The 21,229-nt window shown below is 37.6% G+C and overlaps 2 protein-coding genes across 3 annotated transcripts in view; one reads left to right on the top strand and one right to left on the bottom strand.

The window, feature by feature from the left end:
* Window positions 1–1,158: 1,158 nt before the first annotated feature.
* LOC122133845 (UPF0575 protein C19orf67 homolog) lies at window positions 1,159–4,243 on the bottom strand. Its single transcript, XM_042717616.1, has 8 exons — window positions 4,141–4,243; window positions 3,668–3,814; window positions 3,418–3,589; window positions 3,192–3,336; window positions 3,009–3,109; window positions 2,638–2,820; window positions 1,601–1,774; window positions 1,159–1,322 (listed from the first exon to the last, which is right to left on the bottom strand). The coding sequence occupies exons 2-8, from the start codon at window positions 3,771–3,773 to the stop codon at window positions 1,178–1,180; spliced, it is 1,026 nt and encodes a 341-aa protein (XP_042573550.1). The 5' UTR covers window positions 3,774–3,814; window positions 4,141–4,243; the 3' UTR covers window positions 1,159–1,177.
* Window positions 4,244–7,314: 3,071 nt separating this feature from the next.
* The window catches only part of LOC109087037 (serine/threonine-protein kinase N1-like), a 34,339-nt gene continuing 20,424 nt past the window's right edge, over window positions 7,315–21,229 (top strand). Inside the window, exon 1 of one of the 2 annotated variants that reach the window (XM_042717168.1) lies at window positions 7,315–7,525. In XM_042717168.1, the coding sequence (XP_042573102.1) occupies window positions 7,512–7,525 (14 nt within the window). In that variant the 5' untranslated portion in view covers window positions 7,315–7,511. Of the gene's footprint in view, window positions 7,526–18,443; window positions 18,536–21,229 lie in introns of those variants that run through there. The other variant, XM_042717167.1, reaches the window with a different exon arrangement.

Genomic DNA, 21,229 nt, shown 5'->3' with positions numbered 1-21,229 from the left:
AAATCAAATTCAATAGGTCACATAATGAGTAGACCTAACATGTTCACCTAAATTTAACTTATACTTATAACGATAATGTTATATAGACGTTGATGTCTGGTGAGGAGTTTTATTTGTCACGTATCTGACTGAATGAATTGATTGACTGTGGCCCAGTGAAATGTTAAAGCACAATTTGATTATTGGAGCCCCTGTTATCCGTTTTGTCATATGTGATGGTGCATGTATATTATTTTAAAGGGACAGTGATAAAGTCTGTTTACTGTATTATGAAGAGAGATTATGGTTTTCATTTCATTTGTACTGTACTGTTTTACTGTCTATCTGTCTAGTGCTGTGAAGTAGTTTAGAGACTGTATAGTACTGTGTTTGACACTGTAAATGTAGGAGCATTTATTTAAATCAATTATTTTTTTTTTTTTAGAATATATCAAAGGAAACGCTTTACATTATAATCAGGGAACACAGGGATTCCAGGTAGATTCTGACTTTCACTGTATTTTGGCTTAACTACTGTTGTATAACTTGACATACCACAGATACAAATTCCATACAGGGTGAGCTTCTGTATAGATACACAAACCAGCAGTAAAACCAATGCACTGAGAATAGCTTTGACTGGGCTTTTTTACAATAAAACATATAAAGGAATACAACGGCGTTATTCATAATGCACTGCCCTTTCCACTGATCTTTAGCATGTTTTCCAACAACTGTGTAAAGACATAACTTGGTACATATTCCAGCTTTTATTGTGTATATTTTTGTAATTTATTATTTTGAAATGAAGGATTGTTTTTTTTATTTGTTTTTTTTATAGAGGTAGGTAGGCTGCCGTGAATGCCAGCAGGTTTTATTTCTGGATTTTGTAACAGACTACTTGGATAGCCACTGTATTTTAATGTTTTTTCATGAAAAATAAAGTTGGTTTGACACTAAATCTTGAACTTTTACTCTGTTTAACAAGCTTTCCATCACTAGTGTAAATTATTTACCACATAACAAACCAACATGGCTCAACAACACCAACAATAACAGCCATGAACTAAAAAAAAAAAGTATTATGAATTGTTGAAATTGTTGACAGATGTCAATTTTTAACTTCAACTGTACTCACATCTGATTTGAATAAACCAAATGCTCCATCCAAAATGTGAGGCCCTAAGTGAGCACCAGCTCATATTTTCATGCCAAATGTACCATCTGTTTCCTGGGACAGCAGCACCCCCAGCAGGCAGTCTGTGGCGGTGCAGGAAGAAGGCTCCTCACTTCCCAGACACAACAGCTGCTTGTACTGACCACAAGGAACTGAACACAGCACCCTACAAAACATACACACAGATTGATTTTTTTCATCTAGGTTTAACTTTTATTTTTAAGTCACATATTGCTTACTAGTTGCCCTCAAAATGATCACTAATTGGATGTATGCTCATCTAGGATTAGCTTTGGTTTTTGACTTCTTGTGGAAATTATAAACCGTAGTAACCGTATTATATAATAATGTATGGTTAGATACTAATATTAGTTACTATAACTAATTTAATCATTTTTTAACCATCTTTTCCTATTAAACTGAAGGTAGTTAAAAATACATTACCAATCAGTGATGTCCTCTGTGTCTGGATCAGGGTATGTCTGAATCCACCGGCCAATAGACCAAATCCTCTCTACTCTACTCTCTCTCTCAGTTTCTGTATTTTCTCCCTCGCACCTTCCGTCTCCATCCTTATCATCTGCTGCCTCAATGACATCCTCACAGCACAGGAAGTAACTGTGAAGGTAGGAAATGGTTGATGGAAAGATGAAGATAGGCTATGGCATTTTCCCCTGCCAAAATGAGGATCTATGAGACTTATTTTCTCATTTTCATAATTATCCTTAGGTTTTTTTATTGGCATTTAGACTTGTACTTTTATTTTCTTGATGTTAATAAGCTAAAATGTAATACATAAGGCTGTTCTTATTTCTACACTGTCATTTTAGTTTCCCTTTGCATATGCTAATAATTGCTTTTGCTTTGGCCGAAAAATTATTACACCACCCTGCGTCATATTTGCTGAATAAAATCCAATACTTGTTTCTGACTAAATTTGGAGTGCTGATTCCAAAAAAGTGCCTGCATGCTTTACTCTAGCACATCACACATTCTCACACAAAATATAGTGTGTATTTGGTAGCATTTTTGCTTCAGACAACCATTTGTAAGGTGAAGAAGTCTCGTATTATCCCTTAATCACCAGAAAAACTTCCTCTGAGCCAGGTCATAATTATCTGTTCAATTCTCAGCCCATTTTCACATGTATGACTGATTTCAAAGATATTATTTTTGCAATATCCTGATTTCCACTTTTTCCACTCCACTTGCAGGACTGCAAGTTTCATTATACATTTTGAATGCTTCTTTTTGTCATTAAAAATTTGTCATTTGGACAAGTGCATTAAAGCTCTTTTTGTGTATGTGCAAAATCAGTAGAAACTTTTTTTTTCAAGAAGCAGGGCTTGCGTTATTAACTAATAATTATTATTATTGTGTATAATAAATATACATGTGCATTCTCCTTTTCTTTTTCTTTTTTTACAAAGAAATGGAAGAATCCCTTTCTAAAAGATTCCCTCTGACTAAACCTCACTTACAACTCTGCACTGTCATATGTCTGTCCTTCTCCTTCTCCCTCTATCTGTCGCTCCACATTCCAGCGCATACGTTTGTATAGGCTTGTACTGGCTGATGCAAGAAAGGGAGTAGGGCAACAATACCGGAAGATTGACAGCTTCATGTTGTCTATTTGACACTGGCCAATATAGAAGTGAGAGATACTGTAAAAAAAGAAAAAATCTGCAATGAAGGAAACAATAATAGTAATAGAAATACCCCAATGTGGAATCCTACTTGTACTTAAATCAGGCCTTCCTTTTGTGCTAATAAAGGATCGGTTTCTTCTGAATCCTCACCTTCGTTTATATATCTGCCTAAGATTTGTCTGTGATTTATAATCGGTTTGTACCTCAGTGGATCGGATTCCTCGAGTGAGAAGAAACTGAAGGAGGCGTACAGCAACACCAGCTGTTCCAGACGAGAACACAGTTGCTGAGAAAACTGCAAAAGCTGTGATGGGATACAAATATAGTACATATGTGTCTTTCTGCAGTTTGTGGCGTAAGATGTGCAGAATAAATCAGTTTCTCACTTGTGCACGTATATATGTGGACAGAGGTGGACGGAAGGGGTTGGAGTTTCTGGCTGTGGACTCCAGGTAAGTGAAGTACGGCTGACAAGTTTGCAAAAACATGGGGACAATATGGGCAAACCCATAATTCTGGAGGCACTCTCGACTAAAACATAAAATATTATTTGACTGTTAAACAAAATGAACAAAAAAAAAAACAATGTTTTTTCCTAGATCTTAAAATCACCTCCATAAAAGCTGTTTTTGAAACTCATCCGCCTTGTTCAGCAAGTATTCAAGTTGCCTTTCAATGGGAGAGATTTTTTCATCCATTATTCTCTTCTCCTGAGTTTCTATGCCTTCTGCACTTTCAACTGAGAGACACCTCTCATCGCCGAACGAGGGCGACATTGCATTGGCTCTGTAAATAAGAGCAATATTATGTGCATCAGTGTGCTGGGTTTTAGGATATAATTAAATTTTTTCCCCCTCATTACCTTCAAGACTCTGTGTGTTCGTTTCTGATTCTGTCAGAGTCTGGGATGCATCATTTTCTTCGGATAGTGAAGACTTCAACTCCGCATGTTCTGCGTTAGCCATCATGACTTAATCAATCCAGCAGGAAACCATGAAATAAATTAGCTCTGTGAGAAAAAAAGTATGTAAAAATACATTTTAACGTAATTGAAAACTGCACCGTTGCAACACACTCTATAATCGCTTGTTAACGCCAATTAGCCTAGTACACGTGACAGCAGCACTAAGTGATAATCAGCCGTTATTAAGCTTTTTTAAAATGTCATACCTGCAATTTCACAAACTTTGACAGCTAATTGCTGACTTTGTGCATTAATTCTAACAGTAAGTCTGTGCACTGCATTTGACTAGTGACTAACATAATAAACAAACAAAAAATTAAGGTTAACTGTGGAAAACTGTCGCGGTTAAGAAGACTGAATGACGTACTTACTATAACCATATTTGTATTTCCGCGTCCGTTGTAGTGCCATTCACCATGACCATATTTGTATTTCCTCAACCGTTGAAAGACCACTCATGACCATATTTGTATTTCCTATTCTGATCCTGCTGGGACCACGAAAACAGTCTTCTATTAAAGGTAGCATATGTTATTTTCGTTATACTGGTTGAAAAGTCTGTTCACAGCATAAATATAAATATATAAAGATATATTTTATAAATATTATTATACAATCTTCATCTTCTGTGGAAGGCTCAGGACCATAAAATCATTTAATTAGGTCCAAATCCAATGATAGCAATGTCCTGTCAACTGATGTATTTGCATACCTCTGCGCAGCCAATAGCAAGAGTTTGGGGCGTGGCTACGGTGGCAGGATGAGCCAGAGGGTGTTCAGCATAGATATGAGTAAACCAAAGCCACTAGAAGGCAAGCCTGCAATCTTTAGCCGAAAAGCGTAACAGCTAATGCTAACGCTTCCGGTCTGGCAGTAACTTAGGTGGGAAAGGAGACCAGAGGCCTTTTTTTTTTAAATGGATGTCAATGGAGGAGAGGCTTTACTATGCCAAATAAACAGCTTTTTAGATGAAACAGCTTATCATTTAATGAATTGACAGCCTATCTGATAATCTTCAACATGTTTTACACTAAACAATACTTTTGGATTTAACTATTTTTAGAATTTACACCAAAATAAAACAGCGTTTTATAATAGAAGTCACTGACTTTTTGCGACAGGTGGGATTCAGCTTATGGCACTTCTCATTCATTCCTATGGTATCCGTAAACGGCGATCGAGTGTCATACAACTCTGACTGAAATTCAGTGACGTCAAGGTTGTAATGTAATTGGATATTAAAGGGATAGTTCACCCAAAAATAAAAATACTGTCATTAATTTCTCACCCTCATGTCGTTCCAAAACGGTAAGACCTCTGTTCATCTTCAGAACACAAATTAAGATATTTTTGATGCATTCTGAGAGCTCTCTGGCCCTCCCATAGACAGCAATGTAATTACTATGATCAAGGTCCAGAATGTAGAAAGGAGATCAGTAAAATTATCCATGTGACATCAGGGTCAAGCTGGCGCAATTTTGGAGAGTCTATAGTGTCATTGTGTTGCCTGCCAATGAGGTCATACACCCCCGATTTCCGGTTTTGTTTTGTAGAAAACATAGAAACACCAAAGACGCTTTAATATGTTGTGCATTTTATTAGACAGGTGACGACCGCACAGAGTAGCATTATAACAGAACTTTCAAACGTATCTAGTATGAGAAAACAGCGCTGCTTTACCCCACATATGCACGACAGAAGGAGCAGAAGCGGTCGACTGTGGCATAATAAAAGCTCCGCTGCTTTGGAGCCATGTGTCACTCTCGTCTCTCAATAGCAATTGCTTCAGTGGCCTTGTTTCGCTTCGACGGCTTTCGTCCTCACTCTGCTTCATACTATGATGTTAATAAATCTTTAATACATTAGCTCATCCATGAACATGATTTCTGCCTGAGTCCCTTTGGATTGCGTTGGCTGTGGGGATGAAGACGACTACGACAAACTACGCCTTTGTTTCTTTGTTTGTTTTGAAAACGCGCCCCTCTAGCGGTTAAAACTTACATATTGTACCTTTAAGCTAAATGTTAAATTATTTTATTGGTGCACAGACAAGTATGTGTAGGTATTGACGTGTAAACAAAGCTCTGTCTTCTTGGTCTTCACACCCACTTTAACAATAGGGAACAAAAAGTGGTCAAGTGGTTATGTAATCATTTATTTTTTTTGAAATGATTTATCCCTTATGAAAAATAACCATGGTTTTATTGTAGTAAAAGTGTAATAACCATGCTTTTTTTTGGGGGGGGGGGACTCATACATAACTATGTTAATTCTAGCAAACCCATGGTTAATTTTTGGTTACCGAGGTTTAACTAGTAACCATGGTTTTTTGGTTTTATTTGTAGGTAAGTTACCTCCTACGACATCAGCTTGAATGCCACATTTTTTATGTACGCACGTACAAGTAATTGGAAGCTAGAGATTACATTTATAAAGTTTTAAATATGGACATTATTCTTACACAAATGCATCGGTTCGCTTCAGGATGGCCATTTAACCCCACCGAAAACCATGTGGAGCACTTTTTATGATGGATTTTTGCACTTTTTACTTGAAAATCTCGACCCCCATTCACTGCCATTACAAATTTGGGAGAGCCAAGACAATGTTTAAAATATCTCTGATTGTATTCGTCTGAAAGAATAAAGTCATATACACTTACAGTAGGATGGCACGAGGGTGAGCAAATCATGAGGTATTTTTCATTTTTGGGTGAACTATTCCTTTAAGTTTGATTTCATGGGGTCTTTAAGAGAAAATAAAGAGTGCTTGCACACTCGAGATAAGTATCATAGTTAAGATGTAAATATAATTCCTAGTTTTTCATATATTTGGTCTATGGGGTCTTTAAGAGAATATATATGGTTTTTTTACACTAGAATGAACCTTAAGGGGCTCCGTATAAAAGCGTATGTTAAATAACATTATTTTAAAAACACAAATTTGTTTTTGTATTTTTGTTTTGAACGAATGATTTGTGGTGTGAATTTAATTTGCTTGTGGACACGCAATGCGAAGTCACGTGACCGTCCACAACGCTCGCGCCCGCGGATAGGGAACGACCCTCCCGCGCGAGCGAGCGCTCATCACACAGAGGCGAGCGGCGACAGTATCTCTTACAGAGGAGCAGATTGCTGTATTATTCACCGGCTGTGAATGTGAACTCCTCGGGCCTCGGTTGATGATCAGACAGAAGTTGAACTGAATAGACGCGTCGTTGTTTTCCGGTGATGGATTGAGAAGAAAAGCTGAACTCTTTTGACCAGATACCCTGCCCAGTGCGGTGCATGCATGCAGCTGTATCGAGCTCCGCCAGAAGAACTACTCCAGGACGCTCTCATGGAAAAAATACACGCCACTTTCCTGTCGAGATGTCAGAGGATAGTTTGAGTGGACGTTGTTATTTATATCGCTGATGCTTTTATGTCATGTTTCACATGCAGTTGTTTAATTTTGCATAGAAGGAAAGCGCATAATAGCTTCGGTTATGTCCAGATGACAAGCTGCATCTGAAAGGATATAGTTCGGTTATGTCCAGAGGTCCGACAGTGATGCAACAGCATTTATTACATGCACAGAGTTTTAATAAGCTGTTCAAGCGCTGCTGGATCTTAGACTGTTGCATTGAGAGCTGACAGAAGAATAGGGTCTCTTTGTCGTCGATCACTGCGAATCTAGGAAGAGGGGGAACGACAATTTGGGTCTCCTGACACAAACAACAATCCAGAGACAACAATGGCAAATGACTCCATCCAAGTAAGTTGCCTGCTAGTTACAGAACAAGCCCTTCTAGTTAGTTACTAAAACCTCCCACGTGTTTTATAATACTAAAATAATCCCATGGATTTGGGAGACAGACATTCAGACCCAACAGATGCATTCACTTTTACTAAACCCATCTGAATGGAGTTTATCTCTAAAGGGATGGAGTCCCCATCCACCATTCATCTGAGGGGTAATTTCTCTTCTATTATATAGTGTAAAGGCATTATCGATGGCTAAACATAGCCAGAGTGTTTTGGGTTGTACACTAAATATACTGCAGTTCTTCTTGAAAGCCCTGTTGAGCTTGATAGCTTGAGTTGTTTTGTGACCTGCTCTGTGTTAAACACCAATATTTATGTTTTTTTTTTCTAACACATCATGGTGGTTGGCCAGAATATTGTTCACTTCATGTGAAATCTCATTGAACCGAAATATAAATAAAATGAAGACAAAGTTTAGGCCTTGTATAGATAACCTCCACTCTTTTGTGACTTCTGGAACATGTTTAAAGAACAGGTTTATCTGTCTGTCTAGTTACTGTTAATTAAATATAAGCCAGCACACTTATGTTCTGTAACATGGGCACATGCCGACCAGATCCTTTGGGAAAATGTCATAAGCAGTTTAAAACACATGTATAATAGAAAAGCTTTACAAGAGTAATTATTTTGGAGGTTCATTGTGAAGATTTTTTTATATATTTATTGGGTATGTGTGGTTGAGTTAACTGTATTTGTTATTTTTTATATGATGAATCAAAGAACCAGCTTCACCAGTTAACAGAAGCGTTCTCCCTTGTCATGAATTTAGCAAATATTGTGTATGTATAGTACATTTTTCACAGTAAAATTAATATGCAATTTACATTGAGCTTTAAAGGGATAGTTCACCCCAAAATGAAAATTCTGTCACTGTTTACTCACCTTCATGTTATTTCAAACCTGTAAGACTGAGGCCCTGTTTACACTAGTGCGTTTTCTTTTCAAAATGGCATTTTCAAAATTTTCCATTTTCAGACCAAACCGGGGTCTGCAGTGTTTTTGAAAGTCTCAGTTTTCGAGGGTCGAAAATGCCGGAGTAGTGCAAACCACAGGTGTAACTGTAGCAAAAGTTATGCGTTTTTGAAAACAGAAACACACTAGTGTAAATGTAGCCTTGCTTTCTTCTGCGGAACACAAAAGAATGTTGGTAGCCAAACACTTTTGGGCATCATTAACATTTGTGCGGACAAACAACACTGAGACATTTCTCAGAATAGCTTCTTTTATGTTTTTTTAAGAAAGTATGTCATGCAGGTTTAAAACAAGATGATGGTGAATAAATGATAACAAAATTTTCAACTTTAGTTAATTTCAATTAGAAATGGTAAAATCATAAAAATTTGGTGGATTTTAAAATGGAAACGAGGGAAAGCCCTTATGTTAACCATCTGATTTGGTTATTTGAATACTCTGCTCAAACTGACCGAATGAAACAGGGCACCAATGTTAAAAAATTCTGTATATTAGATAGATGTACGAGATAATACAGCTGAATGTGGCCCAAAACAGCATGGAAAGCACCAACAAAGTGGTAGTCATACACAAAATCACATAAAGTGTCTCTCCTACTCACAGTGTGGAGTGCCTCACGCACACACTCATGTCCACACATGGGATGACTAAGCAAGAACAGTCATCAGGAATGTGAATGTGATTATGTCAGCGACTAAATGACAACAGCTGGTTCACATAATAAGCATAATATTTTTGGTTTGTTTAGAGCTCCGCCAAGTTTCAAATTCATAGATGTGATGACCTTATCTTTCTTATCCTCACAGCGGGAGATTCTGTACACAGATGCATCTCACAATCTCCTCGCTGACATAATCTAACACTTTATTTGCTCACTAGATTACTCGTTCACAGATGGAGCTGACAGAACTTAATGTTATGTGCTAGGCTAGCATGTTCTGCAAAGCCTTATCCCTGTGAACTCAGATGTCCTGGTGTGTATCTGTGTTTTATTAAGTAAGTTCCCAGCCCTCTACACATTAGGCCAGCTTAATGGAGTTTGAAGAGTATGCCAATTCCCTGTTTCCTGTCCTGTCTTTACTTCCCTGGCTTTTAGCACAGTTGCATATTGTTTTTTTTTAGTACATACCATCAGCAAATCGATGCGCCTGTATGCAGGTTTATAGAATTAGGTACACAGTCTACCTGTTTGGCTTCATTTTATGTCTTTTTGTGTTGATGGAAATTGGCAGTTTTATCTAGTAAGCAGTTTTAGTGCAATTAACACTCTTGGCTGAGGGAGTAGCTCACCCAGAAATGGAAATTGTCATCTTTTTTTTAACCTAATGCCTTCAAAATTTATGTTCTTTCTGGTAAGTTGTGTTTGTGTTAAAGGGTTTGTTCACTAATTACACCCTCATGTCGTTCCAAACCTGGTAGACCTTCATCTTTGTACGGTCTTGGAACGACATGAGGGTGAGTAATTAATGACAGAATTTTCATTTTTGGGTGAACAGTCCTTTTAAGTCACTAAGTTAAGCTTGAGATCTGGATCAATATGATTCATTCAGGTTTGTTTTGTGAATTGAATCAAATCCAACTAAAAATTGACGGTTTGAGCTAATTGGATGCTTCCTTTTTGAAACTCAAAAATCTCCAGTATTTTTGTGGTAAATGAAGGTTCCAAAAGTGAGTTTTTGGAGCAGTGCAATAAAATCATCATTTTGGGATCCCCAAAGAATCTTTCAGTGAACAGTTTGTGAAAGAACCATCATTTTCTTAATTTAAAGTTTTTTTTTACTTATTTAAAGAAGCTTTTTGCACTTTAAAGAACTTTTTATTCACCCAAAAATGAATTCATTAATGACTCACCCTCATGTCATTCCAAACCCGTACGACCTTCGTTCATCTTCAGAACACAAATTAAGATATTTTTAATGAAATCAGAGAGCTTTCTGACCCTCCCGTAGACAGCAAGGGTACTACCATGATCAAGGCACAGAAATGCAGTAAGAACATCGTTAAAATAATCCATGTGACTTCAGAGGAGACGAATTGCTGAATAAAGTTATTTTTGTTTTCTTTGCACACAAAAAGTATTCTCATAGTTTTATAAAGTTGCGGTTGATCCCCTGATGTTACATGGACTATTTTAGTGCCTTGACCGTGGTAGTACCCTTGCTGTCATCAAAAATATCTTCATTTATGTTCTGAGGAGTAATTATTGATATAATTTTCATTTTTGGGTGAAATATTCCTTTAATTGTTCTTCATGGAACCATCAATGCTAATATAGAACCTTTAATTCTAAGAAAGACTTCTTTTTTGTTGGTTTTAATTTTTAGTATAGTTAATTTGGATTTGACTTGGTGAGGATGCTCAAAGATGAGCCTGCCAAGAGCATACTTGTCAGTATCTTGTCTGCTTTTCTGCTGGCCAGAAAAGTTATTGCTGAGCTCTGATTGGCTGTGGTGTGTTTGGCTGATGAGGGAGTTTTGGAGGGAATCGGGAGGGCATGAGACTGATGCTCAGGCATAATGGAGTCCATTGTGTTACCACAGCTCTAGATCGTATTCACCATCGACTTCATGTTGTGCTCTACTGCCACACCCTCACCCTATTTTACTGACCCCTGCTAGTGTGTGCTGGTGACTCACTGCTGTCATGTTTGTGCTGACCCCCTAGTGCAGCTTTAAGTCATTGTTTAAGCCTTGGATTGGGCTAACTTGTATTTACCCAATGGTTTCTTTAAACAACCATCTCCCGATACTGTTGCTGTGGTTTAACATGTAAATCAGTGCATCCCTGCACTTCCACTATATCCAGTGAATAGAGTACCAGTGTATTCATTTCTTTAAGCTAATCAACAGCTGGTTTAATACTCTGGCGGGAGGCTTAGAAAACTCAATCGCTTCCCTCCCCATTTTTTCCCAAAGTGTAAAACAGCTGCATTTTCTCATGACTCATGAAGGCAAACTCTGGCCATGTGTTCCATAGCCTTTTTTTCCGTTCCAGCTCCTCCCCTCTGTGACATCATCAGTTCTGTTGCCATGATGGGTTCTGCTCATTATCCAGTGTTCTGTAGCACTAGAGCAGCTTGCATAACTGTTCCATTACTAAAACTACACTTCCATTATTTCATTGCCTTGGGCTAGTTCTCCATACATTGATCTTCTCAATTACTTAGTAAATGCTCTCTTTCTCTTTCCTTCTCTTCATCTAATTGTTCATTGTTGTTTAATTGCTTGATTTGTTATTCAGGTAGAAATGTTAATAATGTGCACTATCAAACTTTGTCCTCTATGTGTGTGTTAAATTAATGTTTTATTAGTGTGTATCAGTTAATCTCCGATTTTTATGAAGCACTTAAAAACCATGTTTCCTGGTTCAATGCAGGAATTTCAATTTGACTTCGCCCCGTGAAATCATTTATTTGGAAGCCATCCTGTTAATACATCCCAAAGCAATGAATATTTAATGCTGTGAAAGCTAGCATGCTCTGCAGAAAGACACATCCTCCCCTCCCATCCACATGGCCTGTTGCTCTTTGTCTGCGAGAGCATGCAACAGTTAGGGTGTTGTAAACTGATCCGCAGGGTGTAGTAGCCGTTGTAATCTCTCTCTCTGCTTCTATCTCTCTCTTCCCCCCTTCCTCTTTGTGAAACACCAGCTGCTCTGCTTCTCCCCCTCCTTCACTCCAAAATTCCCCTCTCTGTCTGTCTCTCCCTTTATCAGCTCTCCGTCACTCCCCCGGCTCTCTTAGATTTCCAGGCTCAATTTAGGATTCAGGCACTCTCTTTGGAGATCGGATTGCTCTGAGAGAATAAGCTGAATTTGAGCCTGAATTAAGGGGGTTTTCCCTCTCTTGTGTCCCTGACAAAAGATCAGCATTGTAGTTTACTGAATCATTCTGTTAATGCAGGGATGATTGTGTCACTCTTGTGTTTTTGTTTATGGTTGAAACTATGGAGCAAATTAAGTAGTGGTTGACGGATCAGTTTTATGGTTAGGATTTTTCAATTCATTCGTTTGGGTCAGTACTTCAGATTTGTACTTGCCCTTCAAATATTTTCACTAACCTCATCATGATTTTATCTTATTTTATATGGAAAAAAATACAAAAAAATACATTTATATTTTATTTACAATTTATAGTTATATGTAAGAGTAAAACATATTTTTATATGATTTATAATAAACATTTGTTATTTTGACCAATTGTGTATACAAAAAATATATTATATATATATATATAACCAATGTATATACTATAGATAGAATATAAGAACACAATGTTTGGTCGAATAGGCCTGAGTTATGAATCAAAACCAATTTTTCTGTGTTATTATATTTCTAAAGGTGCTGAAATTTTCACCAGATGTTGGTAACAACCCAAGTAATCCATACATATAAAGACAACAAAATAAAAAAAAGTTCAGAAATTAAGAAATTCTGTGTAATAAAATGGAATGATACAAGGAAAAAGTATTGAACTACTGAAATGTATTTAATACTTTGTACAAAAGCATTTGTTGTTAATAACAGCTTCAAGACGCCTCCTGTATGGAGAAACTAGTCGCATGCATTGCTCAGGTGTGATTTGGGCCCATTCGTCCACAAAACAATCTTCACATCTTGAAGGGTCTGTGGGCCTCTACTATGTACTCTGAACTGTAGTTCATTCCATAGATTTTCTATTGGATTCAAGTCAGGTGATTGGCTGGGCCATTCTAGCAGCTTTATTTTCTTTTTCTGAAACCATTTGAGAGTTGCCTTGGCTGTGTGTTTGGGATCATTGTCTTGCTGAAATGTCCACCCTTGTTACATCTTCATCATCCTGGTACTGTAGCAGCTAATATTAATTTCTACTGACTAGGCAGGATTGCTTTCTAATTGCTGATAGATTTCAGCTGGTGTCACAACTACAACTATATTATACAACTACAGTGTAACTCTTTGGCAGCTAGGAATTCATGGTTGCTTGCGAGACTGACTATTACGAGTCATTCTCACAAAATCAACAAAACCTTTTCTATCTAGACAGCAAGATACCAGTACTTTGGAGAGATATTTAAATGAGAATGAATATTCAGTACATGACAGAAAAGCAAGTCACAACTAGCACATGATCAATTAATGTAAACTGCATTGGTACAAGAGGTCAACTAACCGTTCCATCAGCTGGCCTAAAACTCACCCCGGGTCATCGGGACATCCATTGCTGACCCCAGACTATTTAGCAGATGGCTGATCTAATGCCTACAAATAAAAGAATTTAATGATAGCACATTAGACCTACACAATGAACACTAATCACCAACATTTACACAAACATCTGAAAACAGCAAAATGATCATTATACATTGACAAAGCTCTTAATAGCTTTGGGAACTTTTACACAAACACTTTATGCAAATATTTGTTTTTATGTTATAAGGTGAGGAGGAATTTGTTCCAACTCTAGTCACACCTCAGTTGATAAGCATATTACACTCATTCACAGTGGAGCATGCAAGAGAGTGTTTTATTTAACAACAAGGTTACATTTAGGTGGTTGCCATTCCCAGGAGACCTTTAACTGAGTACAGTACAGTAGTTTGGTTATGTATTTGTCATTTTCTGTTTCTGTTCCTTAAAAAAGTAATTTACCTGTCAGGACCGCAGATTTTCTTTTTGACTGCAAATTGAGAAGCGACAATTTTGAAAAAGCTTGTTAGTAATGTTATGTGAAGGAAAAGCTTCACTTCTTTTTCATCTGTCACTTTAGAAAGGAGGATGTGCACACGCCTTCCTGTGTTTGTGTACATGACCACGTGCGCACACGTGTGTGTGTGTGTTCATGTGTGTGTTTGAGAAAGAGAGAAAACTTCTCCAGGTCAGTGTGTCTCAGCCTAGTCTCCTGACACTGGGTGGGTCTAGTGTTTTACAGGCTACTTACTTCTACATTATACAGTGTTTGTGTGAGATACACCAATGACTCTTTCAACAATTCCATCATTCATCCCATCTAAGATAACCTTTAAGCAAAGGGATAAACCACAGCCATAAATAATCCACTCCAGGAAGAAATTAACTGATTTCCTCATTCACATATATATGCTGAGTACAGATAATAAGAGAGATGCATTGCAGTACAGTAATGGAGTCATATAGGCCTTTGTTCTGCTGATCATATTCATTATTCACCAATAGGATCAGTTGGTTTTGCACAAGGAAGACTTATGCTTTATGCAAATACATTATTAACATTCAGTGCATTTCAAACATGACAGTTTTATTCCTCTTCCTGGCTATTTTTAGACATTTATCAGACATGCACACTGTCAGATAGATTTGATCAGCTCTGGCGTGTGAAATGCACCTTGTTGTCACAAATGTGAGACATTGGGAGTGGTCACAGACAGGTGTTTGCTCACTGGTTTCTGGGACAACTGCTGCCATAGCAACCATGATTAGTGATGTCACAGGATACTGTCTCACAGGAGGGTGGAAGAACAGGAGCAAAGCTTTTTAATTAGCTCAGGCCAATAATTAGGGGAAATCTAGTTATCGTAATAATTCATCAACAGTGGCTAAGAGCTTAGATTTTAAAACTTTGGAGTAAAAAAGATAAACATTTAACGTAATTCATATGCATTAGTCATTCAAGCGTTTGTTTTTTTAAGCGGTTGTACATCTAGAATAGGGGAAATAGAAATGCCTTCAAAAACAGGAAACAGCTAAAATGTTCCTTGTCACAAGGAAAGTTTCTTTATAAATATGGTTGTGCATACAGGTGCTACATTTTCAGCATTGACACCAGCAAAACATTGAATATTAACTAATAAATAATAACTATTATTATTATTATTATTATTATTATTAAATGAATAAAATATTGAAATATTTATATAATATTTAAAATAATAATAAATTAATAATATAATAATCTAAATTTACCTAAACATAAAATAAAATATACAATTTTTGAGCCCTTTGTACGATTCTTTTTTTAAATTCGGGAATATGTGGTTTTAAAAAGTGTTATGTTGGAACATAAGTCCTGATGAATAGGACCATGTTTAATCTGCCACCCTCTCAAACATCTGATGATTGCAGTGTGAAATTTGTGGTCTGAGCCAAACCTTGTATCTCCCTGTAATAAAAAGATTTACTCATGCTGTGAAGAAGAAACCGCCCCAGTTCCATCATCACCATCATCATCATCATCAAGTCAGCCCACAACTTGACTCGTGATAGGAGGCCAGCCAAGAGAAGCAGTGTGAAGAATTCTGCTCGGAACAGATGATAAGAAACACCTGGTGCAAGTTTTCACTATTTCTGTAAACTCCTCATGCCGCTCTAAACATATGTGACCTTTTTTGTCCATGTAATTAAAGTTTGTTTCTTCAAATTGTCTTAAGTGTGTTAAAATGCATACAGGTTTGGAACGACATGAGGGTGAATATTTTTGGGTGAACTATCTCTAAAAAAAAAACCTAGCCACATTTCCATTACCCTTCAAATTATGCAAATTGAAATTGCGAATTGAAAATACGCCCAGTGGAAACATGTAAATTTGGCAAATACTCCCATTATTGCAAAAACTTGAAATTTGAAAAAACGAACATTTTGCAAAACTGCAATGGAAATTACTTTTTTTTTTTTTTTTTTTTTTCTCGCATTTATAGGTTACCTGGTGTACGTAAAAATCATATGATCATTCTTTAATGTACTATAACCTCAAAAATATACCAGCGAAGCTACAGGACATTTCAGAAGCATCCCAGAAGTGGCTCTCCATGCTGCTTTGCTAAAGATACACGCCTACATCTCCTTGATTAAAGTTAATGGCTAGTGTGGTGGCTGTGATATGCGTAAACCTATACCAACATCCATTGCCATGACTTATTGCGAGAGGAATAATAAATGCCAGTTTAGTCACATAAAATCGGTTAATAGAAACACCATAATTTTGTAACAGTTTTTATTGACATTAATAAAATATCGCAAAAGTTTTGCTCAAATCTGTCATGGAAACCCGGCTACTGGTTCCTACTGATTTTATTTTGGTTTTGATTGGGTTTTAAACATAAAATGATAATCTATATTATAGCATTTACTAAACTATACCTATACTATTTTTCCAACAGCTATTGAAAATTTCTATGTATTTTTCTTTTTATTCTTTTTTCTTTTTTTTAATCTTAATATTTTAATATATGCTAGTGGAGAAAAAACTGCTCTCGAATTGCGTGCAGCAGAACAGGGCCACCTCTCACCCACTGAAACTGGACTGATATTCCTTCAGATCTTTCCCTTGCAGTTTGAGGAGACCCAATGTAGTCAGGACGGCCTTGATCTCACACCCACTTCCTGGACACTTCAGTTTCTCTCACTTCCTTCATATTATTTAGTAAAATAAAAGCCTCTCAAATGGCAGTCAACTTGTGTATTGACTGCAAGATAATCAGTTTAGGAAGCCATTATCTAGATATTTGAAATGATAGTTTAGATACAGTTGTAAGAGTATTAAAGAGTGTAATCCACTACGGCACAATGATATCTCAGTCTAAGAGTTTGAGTGAGTACAATAGAGATTTTAAGTGGGCTTTTTCCTGACGATGCCACAATGAAACTATTCATCTGAACTCAGTGTGCACTCACACACACTATTCATTTCAGCCCATAATGAACACACTGAAAACCCATGGTGAAATGCACAATGACCTCCTAAGGAACTCTTTTCCTCCGCATGTGCACACACACACACATATGCAAAATGTCTGTCAGATAATATTGTTAACAAATGAAAAAGCCATTAGTTTGGGAAACAATCAATCAGACCTTTCACACTATGCTGTCAGATATGAACTTGCTCCAAAATCTCTATAGGCCTGGATATATCTAAATATAGTCCTGTGTTTTGTGGGGCCTCAGTCTCTATCCATCAGTCTGACACTAAAACACTTAACGCTCACCACACGGGAATGTCAAGAATGCTCCAGATGTGTCGGTGTGTGTTTTATGTGTATATGTAGTAAAGAGCCCAACCAGAAGCTTTGCACAGGAAATTTTCTCGTTTACTATTTTTAATCTTCCTTTTCCTTCCAATTTTTTTTTTTTTTTTGGGATGAGCCGCTGTGGTCAACTTGTTCTCCTAGATTTTTCTCTCTCTCTCTCTCTTTTTCTTGCTCTTTGTTGCATCTTGTGTAAACACCTCTTATAAAAGGGAGTCAGGGTCAGTGAACTCAAAACCTGCCTAATTATACAGGACTTCCTTAAAGTCATGATGAAACAGATGTAGTGACATCTTTTTTCCGTATTGTGACATACCATACTATTATGGTAAAAAGGGCAGGACTCGGTTCTGTCCATCAGTTGTTGATTGGATGGAGGCATCTTTATATACGAGCTTGCAGTAGATTGTAAGAAAGGGGTGATTTTAAGCAGACTAATGATGATAATGCAAAAGTCAAGAAAGTCAGCAGTTTTCAACAGAAGAATGACTAATTTGATTAAAGGGGTCATATGATGCGATTTCAAAATTTCCTTTCTCTTAGGAGTGTTACAAGCTCTTGGTGAATAAAGAAGATCTGTGAAGTTGCAAAGACTAAAGTCTCAAATCCAACAAGATATTCTTTATAAAAGTTAAGACTCGTCCACGTCCCCCTGAAATGTCTCGTTCTAACACACCCCCACATATCTCCATCAGAGTGTGGGAACATTTGCATAATGCCGCCCAGATGTTCACGCAAAGAAAGAAGGTGTACCTTTTATTCTTATTGCAGTATTGTTGTTGCCGCCGCTGCCATGTCATATAGACGCTGTGTGTTTCACTGTTTCACGAAACTACTTTGTTTGGCCTTCCAAAAGAGGACGATATCCGCTTCGTCATACCTGGAGCTGATCCGTGCTGGTCGCTGAGGAAATACATCATCTTTGCACTGTGAATGGCCGAATCAGCTTTCACCGTGGACGAAGCGGCGTCCAGCCCAGGGTCATCACATGTGGTTGCTGCAAGACCAAGGTACGCTGTTCTCAAGCCACCCGCCTCTGCTCATTCAAGCCGGCCGCGGCTCACTCTAGGCCTCCGGTCTCTGCTCACTCAAGGCCGCAGTGTGTGACACTGTTTTGTTGAGAAAGCGAAACTACTTCGTTTTTGCCTTCCAAAAAAAAACACGACTAGAAATCATGTTTATATCACATTTATAATGGGTTTTATGTTTGTGTCTCGTTGCTCCTGCCGAACAAGGCTTCACAGTATGTTAAGAGGCTTAACATTTCAGTCACGCGCTTGAGGCATTCGGCCAATCACAATGCACTGGATAGCTGGCCAATCACAGCACACCTCGCTTTTCAGAGCGATGTAAAAATCTTTTTTACGATGTAAAAATTTTGGTAAAAATCAACGTGTTTCAGAAGGCGGGGCATAGAGGAGAAACAATAATGTACAGTATGTGGAAAATAATGTGTTTTAACCATATAAACACATTTCATTACACCAAATACACAAAATAATGTGCTTTTTAGCAGCATCATATGACCTCTTTAAATACCAAAAGGTCAAAAAGAAAAGAAAAATCTTGTTAAGATCAATAACATGTATTTAGAGAATTGGGTGAATTTTCATTTCATGCCGACTTTAAAGTAGACATTTCTTGGTTGTCCTCTCTATTTGTCACAATCAGTTTAAACAAATGTTCAAGCTACAGATGAAATGAGGGTAAATGAATCCAGAGCTCATGACTGGGCAGAGAGAGAGAGAGAGTGAAACAGAAGGAAGGACACTCATTTGGCCGCAGGGTTTTGACTGGGCTTAGAATTGCTGGCATTCTCATGAGCCACAGCAGCTGAATAGAGCTCCCTCTGTGTGTGTGTGTGTGTGTTTGAGTAAGCATGACCTGACAATGAGCACTGCTCGGTTTTGGGCTGAACAGCACAAGGGCTCATATTAGGGTTGTCTTGGCGACTTTCTTCAAGTGCTGTTCAGAGGTGCTCGGTTTTATGCCTGTCCCCCCATTATCATAAATTTTTATTCATGACACTTATGTGCTTTCTTATTACAAAAAGTGGTGAAAAAGTATCAGCCGACACTCAAAAAGTAAGTTCAGTGTATACTGGCAGTGACAGCTTTGTTGATTATAAAGCATCAAGCATCTCTCATTAAGATCATGGGTTCAGTTCCCAGAGAACACACAAACTGATGCTTTGGGTGAAAGCATCTGCCAAATGCATATGTAAATGATGTATGGAGTGTAAGTGTAAGTATTTGCATAACAGAGTTCACAAACAGGGTAGGCATGTTTCTATTAATGATTTAGTGTGTGTTTAGTTTTGGGAGCTTGCTTAAGGATTTTAAACAAGTCAGAAATTATGTGTACACACCCTAAACAACCTTCCTGCCTCACACATACTGAGTTCAGGCTGTTTTTTGTGGCTACATCTTGCTGTTAAATCTTAATTAAACCCAGGGCTTTTAGACACACTCTTAAAGTGACAGAATGACATCTGGGACCGAATCTAAAGTAAAACTGAGTGGAATCTGATTGTTAACCGTTAACTCTACATTTCCTGACATCTTATATCAACTTTATAGCTTTGTATCTCTTATTATTTATCTGCCGTTAACATATTTCTTCTGACTCTGTATGCATCTGCATTCTGTCTTTTACCATGTCTGTTATTATTACAGCAACAGTCTTCCAAAGTAATGTCAGCGAAGGTCTCTCCTGCAAACTGATATCAAACAGACACTTTTAATCTTATTTCGTTTAACAATTCTGTTCAAACAGCAAACGCCCCCTGGTGATCAAGCATGGCAGTGCAACCTGTATTAATCACTTGGGATTTCTTTTCTTAACAAATCTCTATTCTTCCGATACACCAGAGCACATCATTTTGCTTAAATGCTTAGTGAATAATCAGGAGATGGCAATCAGTGACTCTTCTTGCTGGGGCAGTCTCATCATACACTGAATTTTGGGTTGTGGGTAATAATAACCCCCCCAAATATGCATACTGTATGCTATGATTTACATTTTATTATTGTTGAGTGCATTGAAGGTGTACATTCACCCTGGGAATTGAACCTTTGACCATTTATGTTGCTGGCACAGCTCTTGACCCTGTTGCAACAAACCTATGAATATGAACATCAATCGTGTGTTATGATTTAGGACACACAAGGGCTTTTCACACTTGAAATGGGTAAACCTGGGTCAGTCTAAACCCTGGATAAATGGAATCCTGCATTCTCTATTTTCACGTTTCACCCTGCTTAGAATTTACCCAGGGTCAACAATTAATCCAGGGTATCCATACATTGGCATTTGTGGTGTCAGTGTCATTGTTTGGACTTTGTATATTGCCAATTTGCAGAAACATACTATCGAATTTCCCAACACTGGTGATTGGGTGTCGGTTGCTAAGTATCTAGCCATAACATTCTAACACACATAATTTCATACAGTATGAGGCTCCATTTACACTACTACGTTTTTGTTTTAAAATGCATAACTTTTGCTACGGTTACGCCTGTCATTCACACTACTTCTGTGTTTTCAATACTCGAAAACAGAGACTTTTGAAAACGCTGCAGACCCCGTTTTAGTTTGAAAACTCTGGGGTTGCGTTTCAGTGTAAACGGACCAAAACGAAGACTTTTGTAAACGATGGCGTGGTTGCCCACATTCGCTCGGTGTGTCCTTGATGATTGTGTAAA

Source organism: Cyprinus carpio, chromosome B1 (genome assembly GCF_018340385.1).
Source record: "Cyprinus carpio isolate SPL01 chromosome B1, ASM1834038v1, whole genome shotgun sequence".
Lineage (NCBI taxonomy): Eukaryota > Metazoa > Chordata > Actinopteri > Cypriniformes > Cyprinidae > Cyprinus > Cyprinus carpio.
Note: the sequence above shows the minus strand (reverse complement) of the source record. Positions and strands in the feature narration are given on the sequence as shown.

Coding starts and splice junctions, on each gene's coding strand:
- LOC122133845 (XM_042717616.1), bottom strand. CDS start 3,773: ATGATGGCTAACGCAGAACATGCGGAGTTGAAGTCTTCACTATCCGAA. Junction 2,821..3,008: donor GAGGAATCCGATCCACTGAG/GTACAAACCGAT, acceptor CTTTTTTTACAG/TATCTCTCACTTCTATATTG. Junction 1,775..2,637: donor ACATATGACAGTGCAGAGTT/GTAAGTGAGGTT, acceptor CTACCTTCACAG/TTACTTCCTGTGCTGTGAGG.